The sequence below is a fragment of the Trematomus bernacchii genome, unplaced genomic scaffold, assembly GCF_902827165.1.
Source record: "Trematomus bernacchii unplaced genomic scaffold, fTreBer1.1, whole genome shotgun sequence".
Lineage (NCBI taxonomy): Eukaryota > Metazoa > Chordata > Actinopteri > Perciformes > Nototheniidae > Trematomus > Trematomus bernacchii.
This window is the reverse complement of record NW_022987582.1, coordinates 3,209,199-3,230,909: the sequence shown is the minus strand read 5'-3', so window position 1 is coordinate 3,230,909 and position 21,711 is coordinate 3,209,199. Positions and strand designations below refer to the sequence as shown.

The window sequence follows — 21,711 nt, the reverse complement described above, 5'->3', positions numbered from 1 at the left end:
AGCCAGAGAGAATAAATGAAAAACAGTTATGAAATACTATATGACAAAACAAGAATACAGTTTAAAAGGGGAGTGATTTGTAAAATATCCATAAAGAAAAATCTGTTTACAGTTCTGTTTCATATGGGTGTTGAGAGATGTATCCATAGATCTCTTAATGTTGCTCTCAAAGTGCACCAGATTGATGCTTTTAACTTCAATATTTAAAAAAAAATCTTCCCGGGGGAGCATGCCCCCGGACCCCCCTAGAGGAGGTGAGGACCCCCCTAGAGGATGTTAGGTCCACGGTGTTTACATGCTTATTTATACAATATGTGTGCTTATGCTAACATCATAAGACACAATGTGTTTCCGTGTTGTGTGAAGTGAGAACGTGCTAGAGCCCCCAAGCCAAAGCTCGCTTAGGGCCGGCCCTGCACAGCAGTCATGGAGCAGCATCTCTGCCTTTATTTTAAAAACCGAAATAAGTAGTAGTGGGGAGTAACACTGAACTTTACAAAACATGTGCTGTAGGCCAAGTGGTAGTTTGTTTAAATGTCTGCGTAAAGATGCCGTGATTACTCTCTGTCTGAATATCACCACAAGCATTGTACACATGTGGTCATTTAGCAAGAAAAGTTAGCAAGAAAACTCAATGGCAGATTGACGTTCAATTGAGAACTGTTTCTCTGCACCTTGTAATACACTTCTGAATATGATATTTGAGATAAATCAATATGGCCTTTTGAAATGTTCATTATTGAAAGACATACGTAATCGGTTTGTAGTCTTTTTAAGTCTTAACACAAGCATGTCAGTTTATTTGTAACTTTTTAATCACATTTGCCAATCTGCTGGTTTTCTTGCGTGTCACGTGACCTCCAAACCACATTTTTCCTGTCACATCCTCATCAAACATATTTCTCATGACCATGTCCTTTTGTTTTCCTGTGACAAAGCACTTAAGTGTTCAACGACAAAGTAAACATACCTTTTACTTTACTTTAACTTGCTTATAATTTGTGCATTTGGGTTCATTTCTTCCTTGAGCCCTATATGTTGCTGGGGGTCAGAATAATCATTCATTATCTCTACACTGGAAATGAAGCAAAACTTTTGTAGAACACATTTATTGAAAAATATGGTGTCAAAAGAAACATGGTTCGGGTAACTCTAGCCTACACAGACCTTGTTGTAGCCTGAGCTGAACCTTGGAGTAATGTTTTGCTCAGTCTAGCACAGGCAGGAAACAATTGATCTGAACCATCAAAAACTCATGCTGACATCATTAGGTTTAATCAGAAATTAAAGCATTCACTTTTTCAAACTTTACAAGTTTAGTGACAGGTCATTTGTTTATCTTCTGTCAGCACTCTTCCAGTGATCTGGAAATCCAGCTCGCTCCAGTTGAGCACATTCCCCGGAGTGAAGTTTAGTTCATCCACGTAGTTCTGGATCTCACAGGCGGAGAGGGTGTAGTCCCACATGTGGACATCAGAGATCATGCCAACAAAAGACTGTGTTTTGTCAAATCCTCCACCATGGGAATCCTGCTCCTGCAAAATTGACTGATAAGATAACAGCTTTGATAGAAAGTGCTTCTGTAGTGAGCTGTGAACAAAATATTTCCATGCATTAAATGTTTTGTTTTACAATCAGTACCTCACAGAATAAATGAATCAGAATTTAACCAATCAAGAGACATTTCTGGAATTCTATCAACATTTTACTTATAAATTAAACTTCCAAAAGGAGTAAATTAATAATATTTCTTCTCAAAGCAATGATAAATGTCACAGTCTGCTCCCTCACTCACCTATTTTCTGCATTAGCATTTCTCAGCCACCTTCACCTGGTAGTCACACCCTGTTTCTCTCTCACACTCTGTTACACCCATCAGCTCCACTAGTATAGGCCCCCTTCACTCTCACCTCAGTGCCAGATCGTACTTCGCAGCATGCAGTTCTTTCCAGCATTACCTCCCAGATTGCTCTCCCGGTTTCGACCTTGCCTGTCCCTGACCAGCCTGCTTCGCCTGTTTCCTGACCCTACCTGTACCCGGACTATTCTGCCTCGCCTGCTCCCTGACCCTGCCGGTACCTGCGTCTCCCGTCTTGCCTACTCCTGGAACCCTCGCCTGTCCCCGACTAGCCCTTTGCCTACTGTCTGCTGGTTTGTCTTACACCAGAACTTTTCATTGGAAACAATTTATAATAAAGCTGGTTACCGACTTTCCCTGGTCTCCCGTGTTGCATTTTGGTTCTCAGCTCGTTCGTGACAATAAACCTGTGAGTTGGATGTAGAAAAGTCAGAATCTATATAGATGTTTTTATTTTAAAGTAAATTCAGATTGAACATAGAAATAAAATGTAAATTATAGTTTCCGTCCCAAAAGAAACCCCATTACTTATAGTGAAAACCACCCTTGAATGATGGGATAGTAGACTAAAAGCTTTAAGAATCCAAACGATAACATATAATAAGTACCCTGTATCAAGATTGATGCAAAACAAGTGAATTATGACTTTTTCAGAGAGGTCTAGGGGAAAAAAACCCACTTCTGGGGTCATTTGGGTGGATTTGCCATATCTCTGGAACCCATCGGTCGATTTTGATGATTGACACCACTTTTGAACCGTTAGAGCCAATATAATCGAGGGGGAGTTCCTAAATCCATCTAAACATGTGTTTTTTGAAAAAGGCTTGTGAAATGTAATGGAGTTATAAAATGTTGGGTGAAAAACCCACAAAATAAGGATCAATATATAGACGTAATAGTTGTAGTCACAAGCCATTCTCTTAAGGTCTAGGCCTTGAACTTTTGTATTAACATTGATTCTGGTAAGACCATGATATAATAATAAAATGTCAAAACTATACAATAAATGCAAAGAAATTAAGATTATTAAATGATTTATGTCAGAATGGCGGACAGGAGACAGGACTGCAGAATGTGCCATTTTGAATGAACTGTCAGGAAGAGCATCATACAAGTTGCAGCAAACATGGCAAACAAAAGGATATATCACAAATGTCATCTAATTACAAATAACAATTTGTAGATTTAATAAGAAAAATTAAACACACACATTTAAGATGGTGGTCAGAAATTAGGTAAATGTGTTGATCGAGCTGACAGGGTGTTTGAATTTCATACTCAAAAGAAAAAGCCTCGTCAGGAGTATGACATTTATATATTTTTTTGTATTTATTCTGTACATGAGCAAGTGTTTTTTTTTTCCGTCAGCACTCTTCCGTAGGTTCTGTAGTCCAGCGCCTTCCAATTGAGCACATTACCCGGAGTTAGGTTTCTGTCAAGCATGTACTTCTGGATCTCACAGGCGGAGAGGGTGTAGTCCCACATGTGGACATCAGACATCATGCCAACAAAAGACTGTGTTTTGTCAAATCCTCCACCATGGGAATCCTGCTCCTGTAAAATGATCAGACTGATAAGATAACAGCTTTGATAGAAAGTGCTTCTGTAGTGAGCTGTGAACAAAATATTTCCATGCAGTAAATGTTTTGTTTTACAATCAGTACTTCACAGAATAAATGAATCAGAATTTAACCAATCAAGAGACATTTCTGGAATTCTATCAACTATTTTACTTATAAATTAAACTTACCTGTCCAATGATAATAGAAGGATTTCTGATTCTTGCTCCACCAACATATTTCCTAATGAAGGGCTTGTTGTCTAGCCACAGCTGCACCACACCGGTCACAGAGTCCCATGTAGAACATATTGAGTGCCACGTGTTCACTTTGTAGTCCTCTCCCCCAAATGTTCCAGGTGGACCATGGACATAGATTAGAATCTCATCAATAGTAGACTTGAATATGAGAAAAGCATCCGAACCAGAGGGTGTTGACAGAGAGAAAAGGACGTGGTTCCTGTTGAGGTCTGTAATGGTCCTGCAGGAATTGAAAGAAAAAAATTGAATACATTCATTTTCAGTTATACTCTATATAGATATGTTCATTGGCTTTGCACTTTGCACACTACCTGAGACAGACAGTTATAGCTCCGAAATCCACTCTTTTTGGTGTCAGTTGCACATAAGCTGTGTTGCTTTCCTGAGGGAAGGTAAACATTTTACCGGAGAGATCTACAAAAACAAAAAATACTCCTGTACTCAAGATCCACTCGCATGTATCTTTCTTGTGATGTTTTACTTTGGTTTTCTCTTTTTTAAATGAAGATGAAATGTTCACCTTGAGGAGTGGCAGCACAGGCTGTGAGCATCAGCAGTAGAATATACAACGCCATCTAAGACAAAGACAAACAAAACAACATGCTGAAACTTAATGCAATAATAATAATGATAATAATGATAATTCAGTCATGTTTAAATTCTCTATTGTGCATTGTTTGTCATGCTTTGATCTTACCTTGAATCCTGTGTCAGAGTGATTTGTGCAACACCGTACTGACTTGTGAGTTTTATACTTTTGTCTGCTTCCTTATGGTGGTTATTAATTTCATGTTTTTTCTTTCATCCTTCCTCGTTAGTAATTTATGGTGTTCATAAGGCATATTATACTTAAAAAATAGACTTTGAACCGCTTAATCACAACCTAAAATCAAAAACAAACAAGAGAAGAAAAGACAGTAAAGAACACAGCCATGAAAATAAACGCCTTATCTCACTTTATAGTACAACGATGACAGAATGCTCACATGGACTACATCTGTATTACATGTATTCATCATATCTCTAATAAAAATCGTATTGTGTACATTATTTCATTTTAATATAATACACATATAATAAATGTACATTTCATTCTGTTTAAGGATAACTGAACATTTTTGTAAAACTTTTGCGATATTGACTTTCTCTCTCGTCTCAATTTGTGTTAATCAATTTATTTTAGTTGTTCAGTTGTTGAACGTAACCTTTTTTGTTATTCTATAATCTTTTTCTCACCTATTTCATTAGCTTTTATGAGTGCTTCTTCCTTATTCTGGTTCTTATCTTCATGTTTTTTTCTTTTATGCTTCCTTGTAGGCAATTCATGGTGTTCATGCGGCATATTATACTTATCAAAATAGACTTTGAGCTGCTTATTCACAACTACAAATCAAAATCAAACAAGAGAAGAAAAACCAGTGAAGAACACAGCCATGAAAATGTGTACACATATTCATGGTGTTGAGACATTACATCCCATAACTTTGATGACCTGCTGGCTTTTTTCCTGTAGCGTCAAACAGGTTTATATTTGTGGTTGAGTGAAATTACATAAATAGACATAAAAAGTCCAAGCAACATGATTTATAATCTTTAAGTTCCAACAACAGAGGACTCTACTGACAGTAACGCCTTCTCTCACTTTATAGTACAACAAGGACAGACTCAATGATCTTTATAGTGTACATTATTCATATATTAATATATTACACATACCGTATAATCAATGTGCATTTCATTCTGTTTAAGGATAATTCTGCACCTTCTGTAAACTTTTAGCGATTATTTACTTGACATGCCCTAAAATAGTTTACTGTCAATGTCAATTGTGATTCAGTATATTTTACGTGAGTTAACATTATAGTTAACATTAACATTATTGACTTGGTCTCTATGTCTCTAGTCTCAGTTTATTTTTGCATTCATTTTATATTTGTATTTGCTATAAAGTTGAGTTTTGTACCTATTGTCATTATACTTCAGTTTATGACTAAATACATGCAAAGCTCTCACTACTCCCACTCCTAAACCAAGAGTATTCATGCATTTAATTACAAAGACACATGGACATGCAGAAAACCAATTATTTCCAGCTATAACTATTATTATTTAATTTCTTGTGACTCTTGTGGAGTGGTATACATATTGTATGTGTCAGTTTTAATCAATTTAGATGGGTAAATTACTGAGAAAAGTTTCCAATTCATGTAGAGAAACAAAAATTAACTACACGTTAATTGCACACTGTGATAATTGTTGCCCTACATTTCATCAGGAACCTCCTAGTTTAAAGGTGGGGTAGGTAAGTTTGAGAAACCGGCAAGAGATACACTTTTTGTTATATTCCATGGAATGCTCTTAACATCCCGATAGCAATGAATATCTTAAGTGCTTTGACAAAAAATCCATAACAAAATGACATCTGTGGAAGCCGTAGTACTTTAAAAAGCACGACCAATCATTTTAGCCGGCCCGGCTACCTGCCTGTCAGCCTTCCATCTGTGCACAAACTTATCTCGTGCCCTCATTGGTCATGTGCGCGTTCGTGTGTGTTGGAGGAGGGGCTCTGTAAGGAAGTGGCAGATCTTTTCCAGCTGTGTATTTTCAAATGATAGCGCACTCGAGCTGGTTTCTTCAAAATTACATACCCCACCTTTAACACAAGAGACTCTTTAGAGTTCATATGCAGAACAAAATACTAAATTGATTCAACAGGAGAATCAAAAGTAGTGTATTCATTACAACAGTTAATGGGCATCCTAATTTGATGAGGAAATGGCTGTTGTTTTACTTCTGCTAATGATTTGAAGAGGTACAGAAAGGCTCAATCTCTGTCGGTTTCTTCTCAAGAACCATGGGACAGATTAGCAGTTTTACAAGTTGAGAGACTGCCGAAATCTCTTTGCATAGAATAACTTGCATGAACAATCAGAAGTCCATGGGAGAGTGTGTTTGATTTACTAACAAAGAACTGGGAGAACTGATAAAACACAGAGGAAATGTAGGATTTTAGTAAAGGCCGATTACATATAAGGGAGTTACTACAAGGTATTGCTGTCTGATTGAATGAACATGTTTATACTATTATAATATTTAAAAAAAACAACTATTTTAATTAAAGCTTTATTTATCACTTGTTGGCCAGTAGGGGGCAAATGACCTTTCAAACAAGCTGACAGCTCCACAGCACAATATTATGAAGTTGTCAGGGTATTATACACAGCAGCAGAGCCGGCCCGACCCATTAAGCGACATAAGCGGCCGCTTAGGGCCCCTCAGCCACTAAGGGCCCCCTAGCAAAAACTGAAAAAATATATATATATTATTGAGTCAATCATATAATACATTAACCGTGCTTTACCTGAACCTCATCATGACACTAGAGAGGACGGCAGGATTGTCATTTCCCGTGTTCAGTGAATGCAACAGAGGCAAGACACCAGACCAACCAGAGAGTTGAATGGAAATAAACATCTGTCTGGCTGACAGGTACCTATCCTGTGAGCTGTGACAATGTTTAAAATAAACTGTCAGTCTCAGACTCAGAGTTTTTGAAGATGGACATAAGAACATTTGTTCTTAAAAAAGACAACAATTGTCAAGTGGTGGTTCACACAACAACCCCAGAGCCAGCACTTGAGCCAGGAGAAATTACAGCTGCGTTGACGTTACTTTGAATCGCGGGGGTAAGCTAAACCGTTAGCAAGTAGCTATAGTTAGCCAGATATATTAAATAAACGCTTTGTCATACAATCTAAATGTAATGTTTTTTAGCGTTACCTGGTGATTTCAAAGAACGCTCTCTGGGAAATGTTGACTTACTGTTCGACATGAAGCTAGAAGCTACCTTACAGTACACAGTTGATCCTGAGTCCTGTCAGTTAAAGTGTTTCATAGTTAGCTTAGCTAAGCAGCACTGAAATATATGGATGTTATGTGACAGTATTTATGAGAAAAAGTCAGCTGAAATGGTGGCATAGTTGCCACTGCTTTACGTTTCGACAGCATGTTTGAACGTATTTGCAGCAGTAAATGTGGCTGTTTGGCCACTGACGTTGCCATAACAACACATTGAATTTATATGTGCAAACTCTTTTTGTGACCGATTTTTGCATGAAATTATAATTCTTCTGAATGATATTCCTATTGACAGCTAGTTTGTATGTGAACATTATGAGATGGACAGCCAGAGAGAATAAATGAAAAACAGTTATGAAATACTATATGACAAAACAAGAATACAGTTTAAAAGGGGAGTGATTTGTAAAATATCCATAAAGAAAAATCTGTTTACAGTTCTGTTTCATATGGGTGTTGAGAGATGTATCCATAGATCTCTTAATGTTGCTCTCAAAGTGCACCAGATTCATGCTTTTAACTTCAATATTTAAAAAAAAAAAATCCCGGGGGAGCATGCCCCCGGACCCCCCTAGAGGAGGTGAGGACCCCCCTAGAGGATGTTAGGTTCACGGTGTTTACATGCTTATTTATACAATATGTGTGCTTATGCTAACATCATAAGACAAAAGTTGGTTCCATGTTGTGTGAAGTGAGAACGTGCTAGAGTGAGGGGGGCCCCCAAGCCAAAGCTCGCTTAGGGCCCCCAAAAGTCTAGGGCCGGCCCTGCACAGCAGTCATGGAGCAGCATCTCTGCCTTTATTTTAAAATCCAAAATAAGTAGTAGTGGGCAGTGTTGTAGTCAAGTCACCAATTCACGAGTCCAAGTCACTCTCGAGTCACCACTCTTCGAGTCCGAGTCCAAGTCCGAGTCACCAAGGGAGAGTCGTAGTCGAGTCCGAGTCCAAGTCCGAGTCACCCAAGGAGTGTCCGAGTCGAGTCCGAGTCCGAGTCATCATCACCTGTGTTCGAGTCCGAGTCCGAGTCTGAGTCATCATTACCTGTGTTCGAGTCCGAGTCCAAGTCCGAGTCACCTAAGAAGAGTCCAAGTCAAGTCCGAGTCACAAGTCTTCATGTATTAATCTTCGTGGATATATGTGTTGAAATGTAGCTGCTCCTCTACATTGCTTTTATCCTGTCATGTTATACTAATGTGTCTATTGGACTGCTGTGAAGCCAGTTTGGCTACCATTCTTGTAATAGGTGCTATACAAATATAAAGCTTATTACTAATATTAATATTATTATTATTATATATAAATAAACTATATTTAAAATGAGTTACCTTTTAGAGAAGTGATTATATTTGTATGCCAATATTTTCCTATGGTGAAGTTTTCGTTTTGCACGTTTATTTTGATAGTAATAAGATCGGGACTCTTATTTTGAAGGAACTTTTACCGGTTAAATCGGTTTAAACCGGTCCCCGGGCGCTGTACAATAGCTGCCCACTGCTCCTAGTACTAGACTCCTGGTACTAGGATGGGTTAAAAGCAGAGGCCAAATTTCACTGTGTGTGCTGTGTGCTCTGCATGTGTGACCATTAAAGAGGGTTTCATCCCTCCCTATTCTATTCTATTCTATTTACTGATAAAGATTTAGGTTGCGGTCGAATAGTCCATTTAGCTTAGGAACCTTCCTAACGGAGTGAAATGACCCGGAGGTCCCTCAGTGGCAGCCATGATAAGTGCCGTTCGAATTCTCTAAATGAAAGGAAAGGAGGTTTCAAACTTCCTTTATAACCTCCTTTAGCTTAGGAACCACTGGACCTCCCTAACCGAAAGGAGAGGAGAAAATGCTGCCCCACAATGCCTTGCGGCCGCGGCATTTGCCGTCACACAACAGTCGGCCGTTCAGGGAAACAACCGATTATGAACGAGAAATGATATCATGAAAGTTACGGTGCTTATTAAGCATTTCAAAACGTAAGTGGTAAGTTGCCAAAGTGCTTTGTTTTGAACGTTCATCAGTATTATAATCAAAAAGAGAAATATGAACGTTAGTTTTTACTGAAATGATCAAATAAAGTCAACATTTCATAGTCTTTACTGAGCTGTGTGGGGTTTGTTCAACATTTAAAAGATGTTTGAATGGTGATATACACAGTGATAGATGTTAAGGACTAACGTTTATAATAAATACATTTGTATTGATTTTAAGATCTTTTCATACAATCATACGTATTGGGATCATTTGTATTAATGTGGACCGGAGAGAGAGGGTGACGAGCATAAGTTTCACTTTCCTTTTTTATTTCAATTCCAACTTTGGTCATGAAGAATATGTTTCTCTGTTGTCCCCGTTCATAAAGCATAAAACAACAGCATCAGAGCACGGTGCAGAGTCTCTAGATGAGTTTACAGTAGTCCCTCGTTCTTATTAAACATCCCCGCTGTATAGAAAACTGTAGTTTCCATAGTTTCACCACAGCAGCAGGCGCACATTTATGACCTCCGCTGGCGCATCATAAACACGTCGGATAGTGAAAGTGCAGTCGGATTCTCTAAAGTACCGCAGTCTCTTCTCCTAAGTCCTTTTGAATTCTCCTATCCACTATCCCTTAACCCCATGACGTTTCACTCAGAGGTCAAGGAATAGACGATAGGGTTAGAACTTAGGAGCTGATTTTTGGACTATTCGACCGCAACCCGAGTCCAAGTCAGCGTACGCGATAATTCATGAGTCCGAGTCCGAGTCCAAGTCATCGTGCGCGAGAATTCACGAGTCCAAGTCCGAGTCGTGTCAATCAGTGCGCGAGTCCGAGTCGAGTCACGAGTCCCGAAAATCGGCAAAAACAGTGCATTGTGTGTAATACAACTGTGATTTTTATTAAATTAGTTCATTTTTAAGGAAGGCCAGAGCTTCAACTGAGTCAAATAGATTGTTCCCTTTAGTTAACGTTATTTAAAAGATAATTATATTCCTATTTGATCATGTCCCCTTTATTGTATTACGGACGCAGAGAGCAATGTGAGCGTCCATTCCCATTGGATAACGGAGGATTTTACACCCGGAAGTAAGTATTCTCCTTACTGTCGATTGATTTTATAGTGATATCTGCACTACTCATCAACTCAAAAACACCAGATTATCCTTGTTAATTACACAACATTGATTGGTTTAAATTGTGTACAATGCTTTTGTAATTTTCCCCTTCGATTCGGAGAAACAAATATGTGTTCAGAGTTTAGGATGGCCGAAGACACTACACTACCCAGAATCCTCAGCTATTGTTCCGCTTTGCGTCAAGCTCTGTGATTGGTTGACCTCCAATTGCATTCCATATGGAAAAAAAACGTTTCGGAAAAGATAAAATCATACTTTATTCAGCAGTGCTTGCTGCTATGTGATGACTCTTTGAAAGTCATCACATGAATGCATTGTAATGAATGGTTTGGCTGCATTAAACATTACACATCTGTCGTAGTTCTTTATTTATCTACAGAGATCGGGCCTCAGAATAGACCGGAAACTATTATTTTACCGATATGTTTTAATTTCACAATAAAGTTAGTAGTAATAATTTGTTTTGATATTATTGTTTTTTATTAACTACTAGACTGGGTCATGTTAAGACCATCTTTTCTGTGTTGCTGTGGGTTTTTTACATCGCTTTTGTGTTACAAATATCAAAACAATAACAGAATATATCCGTCGTAAACTAAACCAGAAACAGCAGTATATTTTATTTTGTTAACACTGTAAACTTGACAGCTTTTTAACCCGCACCTCCTACTGGTTAAAGCACGTTATTACACGTTTAGAGTAATTGCAATGCAGGTAGATTGTGTTGCTTTTTAATAACTGTTTTAAAATGCCTTTTTCTTAATGTCTTTCATTTTTGTAAAGCATTTTGAATGTGTTATATTTGATGAAAACATTTAAATATTAAGAGTACATACTCTTAATATAGTGGGAAAGTGGAAGGTCAATGATATAAATAATATAGAATAGAAAATATCAAGAAGATACTGTAAGTGATCTCTACAATAAAACAGTTTAGTGCCTGATAGGAGGATGTGCAAAACAGACAAACTAATAAGGCTTTATTTAAACATTAAAGAATACTTTCGGTTAAGGTCTTCTTTTAAATAAGAAAAAAGCTTTGGGGGTATCTACAGATATTAAGCCTGACAAAGTACTTAACGTCTAATATATTGCATGGTTTGTTTTGGAACTTGACAATCAACTTTCCTGCAATGTTAACTATGTTGAAGCACTTATTTTAACTGATATTATACATATTAATTATACTCTTATAAGATGTATGTAGATAGTATAAGAAATGTGCAGAATATGTTTAATGGTGGAGGTACACAGATATCGATAGATGTCTTGTAATGCCCTGTTGAGGAACCTGTGACCCACATTTTTCATTCATTGCATAACTACACCGTAGTTGTGTATATGATATGTCAATAAACGTTAGAAAATCTTGAAATCTTGAAAGGGATGTGCAAAATAGCCATTATATACAGTTTTTAATTAACTATTAGTAGAGAATAACGAGTAATGAATATACTTTATAGGGATCTGCAGATAAATATTTAGTCTTCTCAAGCACCCACTACCAAATATCTCGCCTGATTGTTGGCACTTGGCAATCACCTTCACTGAATTTTACTCAGGTGTAACTAAAGTCTGATTTAAGGGTTGTTTATATTTCATATCATTAATCCAAATCTGTAAAGTAACTAAAATAAATGTAGTGGAGTAAAAATACCTGGTTAACCTTAAAGAAAGCCCTCAGGATTATAAAAGACCCCCATCACCCCAGCCACAAACTGTTCTGTCTGCTGCCGTCTGGCAGGCGGTACCGCAGCATCCGGACTAAAACCACCAGACTCAGGGACAGCTTCATCCCACAGGCCATAAGACTATTAAACACCTGAACTTTGAAACAACATCCATAACATTCATCTGGCTGCTACTTAGAAATTATTTATCTAATATATCATATTCCAATCACTTGTATATAGACTCTTATTGCACTATTTCACTTTTTACTATTTTACTATTTTTCTTTTTGTATTTACTGCACTAGTTTGTCTGTTGGAGGAGCCTGTGACCTAAGGGGTAGGACCTTTATATATACAGTCTATGGGTAGGACACGTTCTAAGCACATGGTGTAGTCCCATAGCTGAGGATTCAGGGTAGTGTAGTGTCTTCTGCCATCCAAAAACTCCGAACAAATATTTGTTTCTCCGAATCGAAAGGGGAAAATACAAAAGCATTGTACACAATATAAACCAATCAATGTTGTGTAATTAACAAGGATAATCTGGTGTTTTTGAGTTGATGAGTAGTGCAGATATCACTGTAAATAAAATCAATCGACAGTAAGGAGAATACTTACTTCCGGGTGTAAAATCCTCCGTTATCCAATGGGAATGGACGCTCACATTGCTCTCTGGGTCCGTAATACAATAAAGGGGACATGATCAAATAGGAATATAATTATCTTTTAAATAACGTTAACTAAAGGGAACAATCTATTTGACACAGCTGAAGCTCTGGCCTTCCTTAAAAACTAACTAATTTAATAAAAATCACAGTTGTATTACACACAATGCACTGTTTTTTGAGAACAAAAATTGGTAAATGCACCATAATACATTCTGACGAAAAATAAAAATTATTATGAATACAAATAAAATAAAAGAAGCCTCCCGTGAGTTACTACAAGCTATAAAGTAGATTTTAAAAACGTTGTATAGAATAAAAGCTCACTGCGGAACGTTGTAGAAATGCGTGTGTGCACCACGACAAAGGAGCCTCATTCACTTTACATTGGGGTTGTTTGCGTGGTGCAGACACGTAAATGTAGCAAAGTTCGTTACTCCACCACGCACTGTGGTGTTAAGGAGTCGTGGAGTCACGCATTCTGGTGAGACCAGGTTGACTTTAACTTGCTTATAATTTGTGCATTTGGGTTCATTTCTTCCTTGAGCCCTATATGTGTTGCTGGGCGTCAGAATAATCATTCATTATCTCTACACTGGAAATTAAGCAAAACTTTTGGAGAACACATTTATTGAAAAATATGGTGTCAAAATAAACAGCAAAGCAACCCCGCACCCACATAAACAGGTGACATTGTGGAGAATGATCACGGACCACATTTTATGAAGAAATTACCCAGAATTGCAAAATGTACACTTAATATATATTATTTTTATGGTATACAAAAACACACTTATATGGTTGTAATAACTCCATCCGATTCTTAAGATTTTCTAACAACTAAAGATAGTTAAAAAATCACACAATAAGCTTAAAAATGGTCAAAGAGTTATAAAGTCTTACCTATGCAAACGACGTACATAGACATTTAGTTTAGATAATCTGTGGTGTTTATAAAACTCATATTTTCCTGACATTGTTTTGTTAAGCTTTGGTAGTACAGGTAAATTATTATTATTATAATTATTAAACACAAAACAACTCTACAACTGTACTATAAACATATGAGTAATGCCTGATCTAAAATAAATAATAATAATTTGGTGACTATCTATAAACCTTTTTTTGATGTATTCAAAGTTCATTTGAATGCATTGATGTTATTCTCTCTTAAGTGAATGTATTTTCATATTGTTTATTGACTTTCTATGCATAAGGTTTAATAGCAGGTCTCGACCTTTTGTTTATCTTCAATCAGCACTCTTCCGATGATCTGGAACTCCAGCTCGTTCCAGTTGAGCACGTTCCCTGGGGGGAAGTGTAGATGATGCACGTAGTTCTGGATCTCGCAGGGGGAGAGGACGTGGTCCCACATGTGGACATCAGACATCATGCCAACAAAAGACTGAGCAATGTCAAACCCTCCACCATGGGAATCCTGGTCCTGTGAAATGAAAAAAATGTAAGCCAACAGCTTTGTTCTGCAATGCTAGGTTTTTATGATTTACTGTATAGTTTAAACAGATACAACACATCACAAGATAGGGATGAGTTGACATTTGTGGGAATGTATTTGCTGACCTTCGAGTTAGATGAGAAAAGCTTTATTAACCTATTGTATGACTATGGTGTTATTCCTCTTATATAACTCTCTGCAAAAAAAGCTAGTCAGCACATTTCCCATAATGCAGAAACATTCCTGTGCTTTAAACTTTACCTGGCCTAAAACAATTATAATGGGCCCACTGATGCTGGATCCAGCGCTCATGAATCTCCTAGATGAGGGCTGTCCGTCTAACCACATCTGAAACAGTCCAGATCCAGAGTCCCAGGTGGAACAAAGTGAGTGCCAAGTATTCAGTTTGTAGCCCTGCACTATGAAGTCCATTTTTGTATTCCTGATCCACATTTCAAACTTATCAGTTGCAGCTAGCTTACAAATCAAAAAATCATTGGCAGCGGAAGGTGTGGACAAAGAGAAATGGTGGATCTCTCTACGGAGATCTGTAAAGGCCCTGTAGGCAAAACAAAGACATTATCACACATGATGATTCCCATCAGAGACACAGTATGTTCCTTTCGTTGTCATTTCATATTGAACACTACCTGAAACAGAGGGTTACAGCACTCAGAACCTGTCTTGATGTTGTCAGCCTCACATGAGCTGAGTTAGTTTCTTGCGGGAAGGTAAACATTTGACCTGACAGATCTATATGAAAGAGAGATATTTAAAATCAGTATATGAAAGTAGGATCAGCAAAAAGACATTCAGTTGACAAATTGGATCTGAATGTTTCATAAAAAGATGTTTAGTGAAGTTGAAGCCAACAATCAAATCACTTGAGTAATGTTGAATTTGCGTAATTGTTTTTATGACAAACGCATTAGATGTATTCCTATTGACCTACTGGTAAGTTACTCATATGATCGATATATGTTGCCTAATTGTTGCTATTAATATAAATCTTATATTTGATTAATCCTAGTCAATTAGGAGATTAAATATGTTGTACATACCCAAAAAGTAAGCGTAAGTAACAAAAAGTCTAAATATAACAAACTCCTGTACTCAAGATCCACTCGCATGTATCTTTCTTGTGATATTTTACTTTGGTTTTCTCTTTTTTAAATGAAGATGAAATGTTCACCTTGAGGAGTGGCAGCACAGGCTGTGACCATCAGCAGTAGAAGATACAACGCCATCTAAGACAAAGACGAACAAAACAACAAGCTGAAACTTAATGCAATAATAATAATGATAATAATGATAATTCAATAATGTTTAAATTCTCTATTGTGCATTGTTTGTCATGCTTTGATCTTACCTTGAATCCTGTGTCAGAGTGATTTGTGCAACACCGTACTGTATTTGCGGTTGAGTGAAATTACATAAATAGACATAAAAAGTCCAAGCAACATGATTTATAATCTTTAAGTTCCAACAACAGAGGACTCTACTGACAGTAACGCCTTCTCTCACTTTATAGTACAACAAGGACTGACTCAATGATCTTTATAGTGTACATTATTCATATATTAATATATTACACATACCGTATAATCAATGTGCATTTCATTCTGTTTAAGGATAATTCTGCACCTTCTGTAAACTTTTAGCGATTATTTACTTGACATGCCCTAAAATAGTTTACTGTCAATGTTAATTGTGATTCAGTATATTTTACGTGAGTTAACATTATAGTTAACATTAACATTATTGACTTAGTCTCTATGTCTCTAGTCTCAGTTTATTTTTGCATTCATTTTATATTTGTATTTGCTATAAAGTTGAGTTTTGTACCGAACTCTTTCTTTTTGTAATACTTTACACGACCAATCATTTTACAAAACAACAAGCTGAAACTTAATGCAATAATAATAATGATAATAATGATAATTCAGTCATGTTCAAATTCTCTATTGTGCATTGTTTGTCATGCTTTGATCTTACCTTGAATCCTGTGTCAGAGTGATATGTGCAACACCGTACTGACTTGTGAGTTTTATACTTTTGTCTGCTTCCTTAAACTGTTGGGGAAATATTTTCCAAAGTCCATAACTTTGACCCAGTTTATCAGTTCAGACTGTCCTGACTGAGCACACACACCTGTAACCTTGGCTGCTGTGCTCGTGACTTGTGATGTGAATTCTCCGGCCGATACTCTGAATAAACCCATCAGTGTTTGACATCAAAAGCTCCAACTCTCACCGTGACTGCAACTTTGCAGATTACAGATTGATCAAATCACCACTGTGAATTGTTATACCTTAGCTGGATCTCTTATGATCCTAAGTTTAAAATGCTTTTGACTAGTTATTGCCTTGAAGTAAATCTTTAAGCTGCAAGCTGGTTTTGATTTTATAGTTTGATAAATGAGATTATCTAATGGTTAAATGATAAAAGATATTAGTTTAAAAAAAATATTTTGCTATTGTGCATCTGTGGGTTCATTATTATGCTTTTGACAAAACATGCTCCAAACACTGACGAGAGATGATTTTTCTATTATGATTGGCTGTCTCAATCATTGTGATTGAATGTTTCAATCTTATTATGTTGTTCTTAATGTGATTGTTATTAATGTAATTGATGTTGTGTAAGTCCACACTCAAATCTGAAGATTCCCATTGATTTAAGTATTGAACCAAAATATTATTAGACTAAGGTTTTAGGTTATCAAAATTGATAAAAAGAGAGGAACTGTTGGGGAAATATTTTCCATAATCCTAGTCAATTAGGAGATTAAATATGTTGTACATACCCAAAAAGTAAGTAACAAAAAGTCTAAAGATAACAACTCCTGTACTCAAGATCCACTCGCATGTATCTTTCTTGTGATATTTTACTTTGGTTTTCTCTTTTTTAAATGAAGATGAAATGTTCACCTTGAGGAGTGGCAGCACAGGCTGTGAGCATCAGCAGTAGAAGATACAACGCCATCTAAGACAAAGACAAACAAAACAACATGCTGAAACTTAATGCAATAATAATAATGATAATAATGATAATTCAATAATGTTTAAATTCTCTATTGTGCATTGTTTGTCATGCTTTGATCTTACCTTGAATCCTGTGTCAGAGTGATTTATGCAACACCGTACTGACTTGTGAGTTTTATACTTTTGTCTGCTTCCTTATGGTGGTTGTTAATTTCATGTTTTTTTCTTTCATCCTTCCTCGTTAGTAATTGATGGTGTTCATAAGGCATATTATACTAAAAAAATGTAAATTATAGTTTCCGTCCCAAAAAAAAACATTACTTATAGTGAAAACCACCCTTGAATGATGGGATAGTAGACTAAAAGCTTTAAGAATCCAAACGATAACATATAATAAGTACCCTGTATCAAGATTGATGTAAAACAAGTGGCATTTGACCTTTTCAGAGAGGTCTAGGGAAAAAAACCACTTCTGGGGTCATTTGGGTGTATTTGCCATATCTCTGGAACCCATCGGTCGATTTTGATGATTGACACCACTTTTGAACCGTTAGAGCCAATAGAATCGAGGGGGAGTTCCTAAATCCATCTAAACCTTTATTTTTTTGAAAAAGGCTTATGAACAAAAATGTAATGGAGTTATAAAATGTTGGGTGAAAAACCCACAAAATAAGGATCAATATCTAGACGTAATAGTTGTAGTCACAAGCCATTCTCTTAAGGTCTAGGCCTTGAACTTTTGTATTAACATTGATTCTGGTAAGACCATGATATAATAATAAAATGTCAAAACTATACAATAAATGCAAAGAAATGAAGATTATTAAATGATTTATGTCAGAATGACGGACAGGAGACAGGACTGCAGAATGTGCCATTTTTAATGAACTGTCAGGAAGAGCATCATACAAGTTGCAGCAAACATGGCAGACAAAAGGATATATCACAAATGTCATCTAGTTACAAATAACAATTTGCAGATTTAATAAGAAAAATTAAACACACACATTTAAGATGGTGATCAGAAAATAGGTAATTGTGTTGATCAAGCTGATTAATGCACTGTTCAGGTTTACAGGGTGTTTGAATGTCATACTCAAAAGAAAAAGCCTCGTCAGGAGTATGACATTTATATATTTGTTTGTATTTATTCTGTACATGAGCAAATGGTTTTTAGTTCCGTCAGCACTCTTCCGTAGGTTGTGTAGTCCAGCGCCTTCCAATTGAGCACATTACCCGGAGTTAGGTTTCTGTCAACCATGTACTTCTGGATCTCACAGGCGGAGAGGGTGTAGTCCCACATGTGGACATCAGAGATCATGCCAACAAAAGACTGTTTTTTGTCAAATCCTCCACCATGGGAATCCTGCTCCTGTAAAATGATCAGACTGATAAGATAACAGCTTTGATAGAAAGTGCTTCTGTAGTGAGCTGTGAACAAAATATTTCCATGCAATAAATGTTTTGTTTTACAATCAGTACTTCACAGAATAAATGAATCAGAATTTAACCAATCAAGAGACATTTCTGGAATTCTATCAACTATTTTACTTATAAATTAAACTTACCTGTCCAATGACAATAGAAGGATTTCTGATTCTTACTCCACCAAAATATTTCCTAATGAAGGGCTTGTTGTCTAGCCACAGCTGCACCACACCGGTCACAGAGTCCCATGTAGAACATATTGAGTGCCACGTGTTCACTTTGTAGTCCTCTCCCCCACATGTTTCTTTTTGACCAAGGACATAGATTAGAATCCCATCAGCAGTAGGCTTAAATATGAGAAAAGCATTATCAGAGGGTGTTGCAGACAGAGAGAAAAGGGCGTGGTTCCTGTTGAGGTCTGTAATGGTCCTGCAGGAATTGAAATAAAAAAATTGAATGCATTTATTTTCAGTTATACTCTATATAGATATGTTTATTGGCTTTGCACTTTGCATACTACCTGAGACAGACAGTTATAGCTCCAAAATCCACTCTTTCTGGTGTCAGTTTCACATAAGCTGTGTTGCTTTCCTGAGGGAAGGTAAACATTTTACCGGAGAGATCTACAAAAACAAAAAATAAAGGTTAAATGTTTGTGAAAGTTTTACAATACAGAAATACATTATTGCGCATATGCTGTAGTGACCTAATAAATGGCCTACTGCTTGAAAAAAAAGTTTTGTGTGGTACATGTAACAACCCCAATGTCCAGTTGGAATATTATAAAAGGTTTTTAAGGTTAATGTAATTTACAGTATGTTTACACACGCACACACACACACACACACACACACACACACACACACACACACACACACACACACACACACACACACACACACACACACAGTCTAAAGATAACAAACTCCTGTACTCAAGATCCACTCGCATGTATCTTTCTTGTGATATTTTACTTTGGTTTTCTCTTTTTTAAATGAAGATGAAATGTTCACCTTGAGGAGTGGCAGCACAGGCTGTGAGCATCAGCAGTAGAAGATACACACCATCTAAGACAAAGACAAACAAAACAACATGCTGAAACTTAATGCAATAATAATAATGATAATAATGATAATTCAATAATGTTTAAATTCTCTATTGTGCATTGTTTGTCATGCTTTGATCTTACCTTGAATCCTGTGTCAGAGTGATTTGTGCAACACCGTACTGACTTGTGAGTTTTATACTTTTGTCTGCTTCCTTAAACTGTTGGGGAAATATTTTCCAAAGTCCATAACTTTGACCCAGTTTATCAGTTCATACTGTCCTGACTGAGCACACACACCTGTAACCTTGGCTGCTGTGCTCTCAGTGTTTTGTCTCCCTGTTCCTGCCTGTTGGCGTCAGCTGATAGAGGTGTTATGATTCTATCTTGTTATGCACAATGTTGATTATTCTCTCTGAACTAAATACATGGGTCTGGGGTAGAGTTCTTCAGAATTGACGTGGCAACTCTACCGTGAAGTCAGACCCTCTGGCTCGTGACTTGTGATGTGAATTCTCCGGCCGATACTCTGAATAAACCCATCAGTGTTTGACATCAAAAGCTCCAACTCTCACCGTGACTGCAATTTTGCAGATTACAGATTGATCAAATCACCACTGTGAATTGTTATACCTTAGCTGGATCTCTTATGATCCTAAGTTTAAAATGCTTTTGACTAGTTATTGCCTTGAAGTAAATCTTTAAGCTGCAAGCTGGTTTTGATTTTATAGTTTGATAAATGAGATTAATGGTTAAAAATGGTTAAATGATAAAAGATATTAGTTTAAAACAAATATTTTTGCTATTGTGCATCTGTGTGTTTATTATTATGCTTTTGACAAAACATGCTCCAAACACTGACGAGAGATGATTTTTCTATTATGATTGGCTGTCTCAATCATTGTGATTGAATGTTTCAATCTTATTATGTTGTTCTTAATGTGATTGTTATTGATGTAATTGATGTTGTGTAAGTCCACACTCAAATCTGAAGATTCCCATTGATTTAAGTATTGAACCAAAATATTATTAGACTAAGGTTTTAGGTTATCAAAATTGACTGTTGGGGAAATATTTTCCAAGGTCCATAACTTTGACCCAGTTTATCAGTTCATACTGTCCTGACTGAGCACACGCACCTGTAACCTTGGCTGCTGTGCTCTCAGTGTTTTGTCTCCCTGTTCCTGGAATTAACTACACGTTAATTGCACACTGTGATAATTGTTGCCCTACATTTCATCAGGAACCTCCTAGTTTAAAGGTAGGGTAGGTAAGTTTGAGAAACCGGCTCGAGATACACTTTTTGTTATATTCCATGGAATGCTCTTAACATCCCGATAGCAATAAATATCTTAAGTGCTTTGACAAAAAATCCATAACAAAATGTCATCTGTGGAAGCCGTAGTACTGTAAAAAGCACGACCAATCATTTTAGCCGGCCCGGCTAAAATAACTGGATGGCCTACCTCCCTGTCAGCCTTCCATCTGTGCACAAACTTATCTCGTGCCCTCATTGGTCATGTGCGCGTTCGTGTGTGTTGGAGGAGGGGCTCTGTAAGGAAGTGGCAGATCTTTTCCAGCTGTGTATTTTCAAATTATAGCGCACTCGAGCTGGTTTCTTCAAAATTACATACCCCACCTTTAACACAAGAAACGTGTATTACAATTAAATCACGGTCAAATATGTCCATCTTGTTGTAGTTGTAGCCCCCTTGCCAGCGATGCTCTCTCTAGTTTAGCATACTCAGCCCGACTCAGCCTCGTTGCCTCTGGCCCTAGACCCACGATTTTATGAGGCCAGAAAAACTGTGAATTAGGAC

The 21,711-nt window shown here is 37.0% G+C and overlaps 2 protein-coding genes across 5 annotated transcripts; both read right to left on the bottom strand.

Moving 5' to 3' along the window:
* Nucleotides 1-1,093: 1,093 nt before the first annotated feature.
* On the bottom strand, nt 1,094-19,910 carry LOC117480245 (C-reactive protein-like). 3 transcript variants are annotated; one of them, XM_034127503.1, is made up of 5 exons: nt 4,375-4,403; nt 4,198-4,252; nt 3,989-4,091; nt 3,609-3,897; nt 1,094-1,535 (listed from the first exon to the last, which is right to left on the bottom strand). In XM_034127503.1, exons 2-5 carry the CDS (start codon nt 4,250-4,252, stop codon nt 1,317-1,319), a joined length of 666 nt encoding a protein of 221 aa, XP_033983394.1. In that variant the 5' UTR covers nt 4,375-4,403; the 3' UTR covers nt 1,094-1,316. The 3 variants fall into 3 exon arrangements, with proteins under 3 accessions (XP_033983394.1, XP_033983395.1, XP_033983393.1); XM_034127504.1 differs by lacking the exons at nt 3,609-3,897; nt 3,989-4,091; nt 4,198-4,252; nt 4,375-4,403 and adding exons at nt 18,987-19,275; nt 19,367-19,469; nt 19,860-19,910; XM_034127502.1 differs by lacking the exons at nt 1,094-1,535; nt 4,375-4,403 and adding an exon at nt 3,143-3,412.
* LOC117480240 (serum amyloid P-component-like) lies at nt 13,592-16,497 on the bottom strand. 2 transcript variants are annotated; one of them, XM_034127494.1, is made up of 5 exons: nt 16,430-16,497; nt 15,627-15,681; nt 15,085-15,187; nt 14,696-14,993; nt 13,592-14,422 (listed from the first exon to the last, which is right to left on the bottom strand). In XM_034127494.1, the coding sequence occupies exons 2-5, from the start codon at nt 15,679-15,681 to the stop codon at nt 14,198-14,200; spliced, it is 681 nt and encodes a 226-aa protein (XP_033983385.1). In that variant the 5' UTR covers nt 16,430-16,497; the 3' UTR covers nt 13,592-14,197. The 2 variants fall into 2 exon arrangements, with proteins under 2 accessions (XP_033983385.1, XP_033983386.1); XM_034127495.1 differs by lacking the exon at nt 16,430-16,497 and adding an exon at nt 15,804-16,101.
* Nucleotides 19,911-21,711: the final 1,801 nt, after the last annotated feature.

Bases quoted from the DNA above. Each gene is read 5' to 3' on its own strand.
- LOC117480245 (XM_034127502.1), bottom strand. From the start codon at position 4,252: ATGGCGTTGTATATTCTACTGCTGATGCTCACAGCCTGTGCTGCCACT. The intron at 4,092-4,197 runs GTGAACATTTCA...TTGTTTTTGTAG, and splicing joins CTGTGCTGCCACTCCTCAAG to ATCTCTCCGGTAAAATGTTT. The intron at 3,898-3,988 runs GTAGTGTGCAAA...CAATTCCTGCAG, and splicing joins GCTATAACTGTCTGTCTCAG to GACCATTACAGACCTCAACA.
- LOC117480240 (XM_034127494.1), bottom strand. From the start codon at position 15,681: ATGGCGTTGTATCTTCTACTGCTGATGGTCACAGCCTGTGCTGCCACT. The intron at 15,188-15,626 runs GTGAACATTTCA...TCTTTCATATAG, and splicing joins CTGTGCTGCCACTCCTCAAG to ATCTGTCAGGTCAAATGTTT. The intron at 14,423-14,695 runs GTAAAGTTTAAA...TTCATTTCACAG, and splicing joins TTATAATTGTTTTAGGCCAG to GACCAGGATTCCCATGGTGG.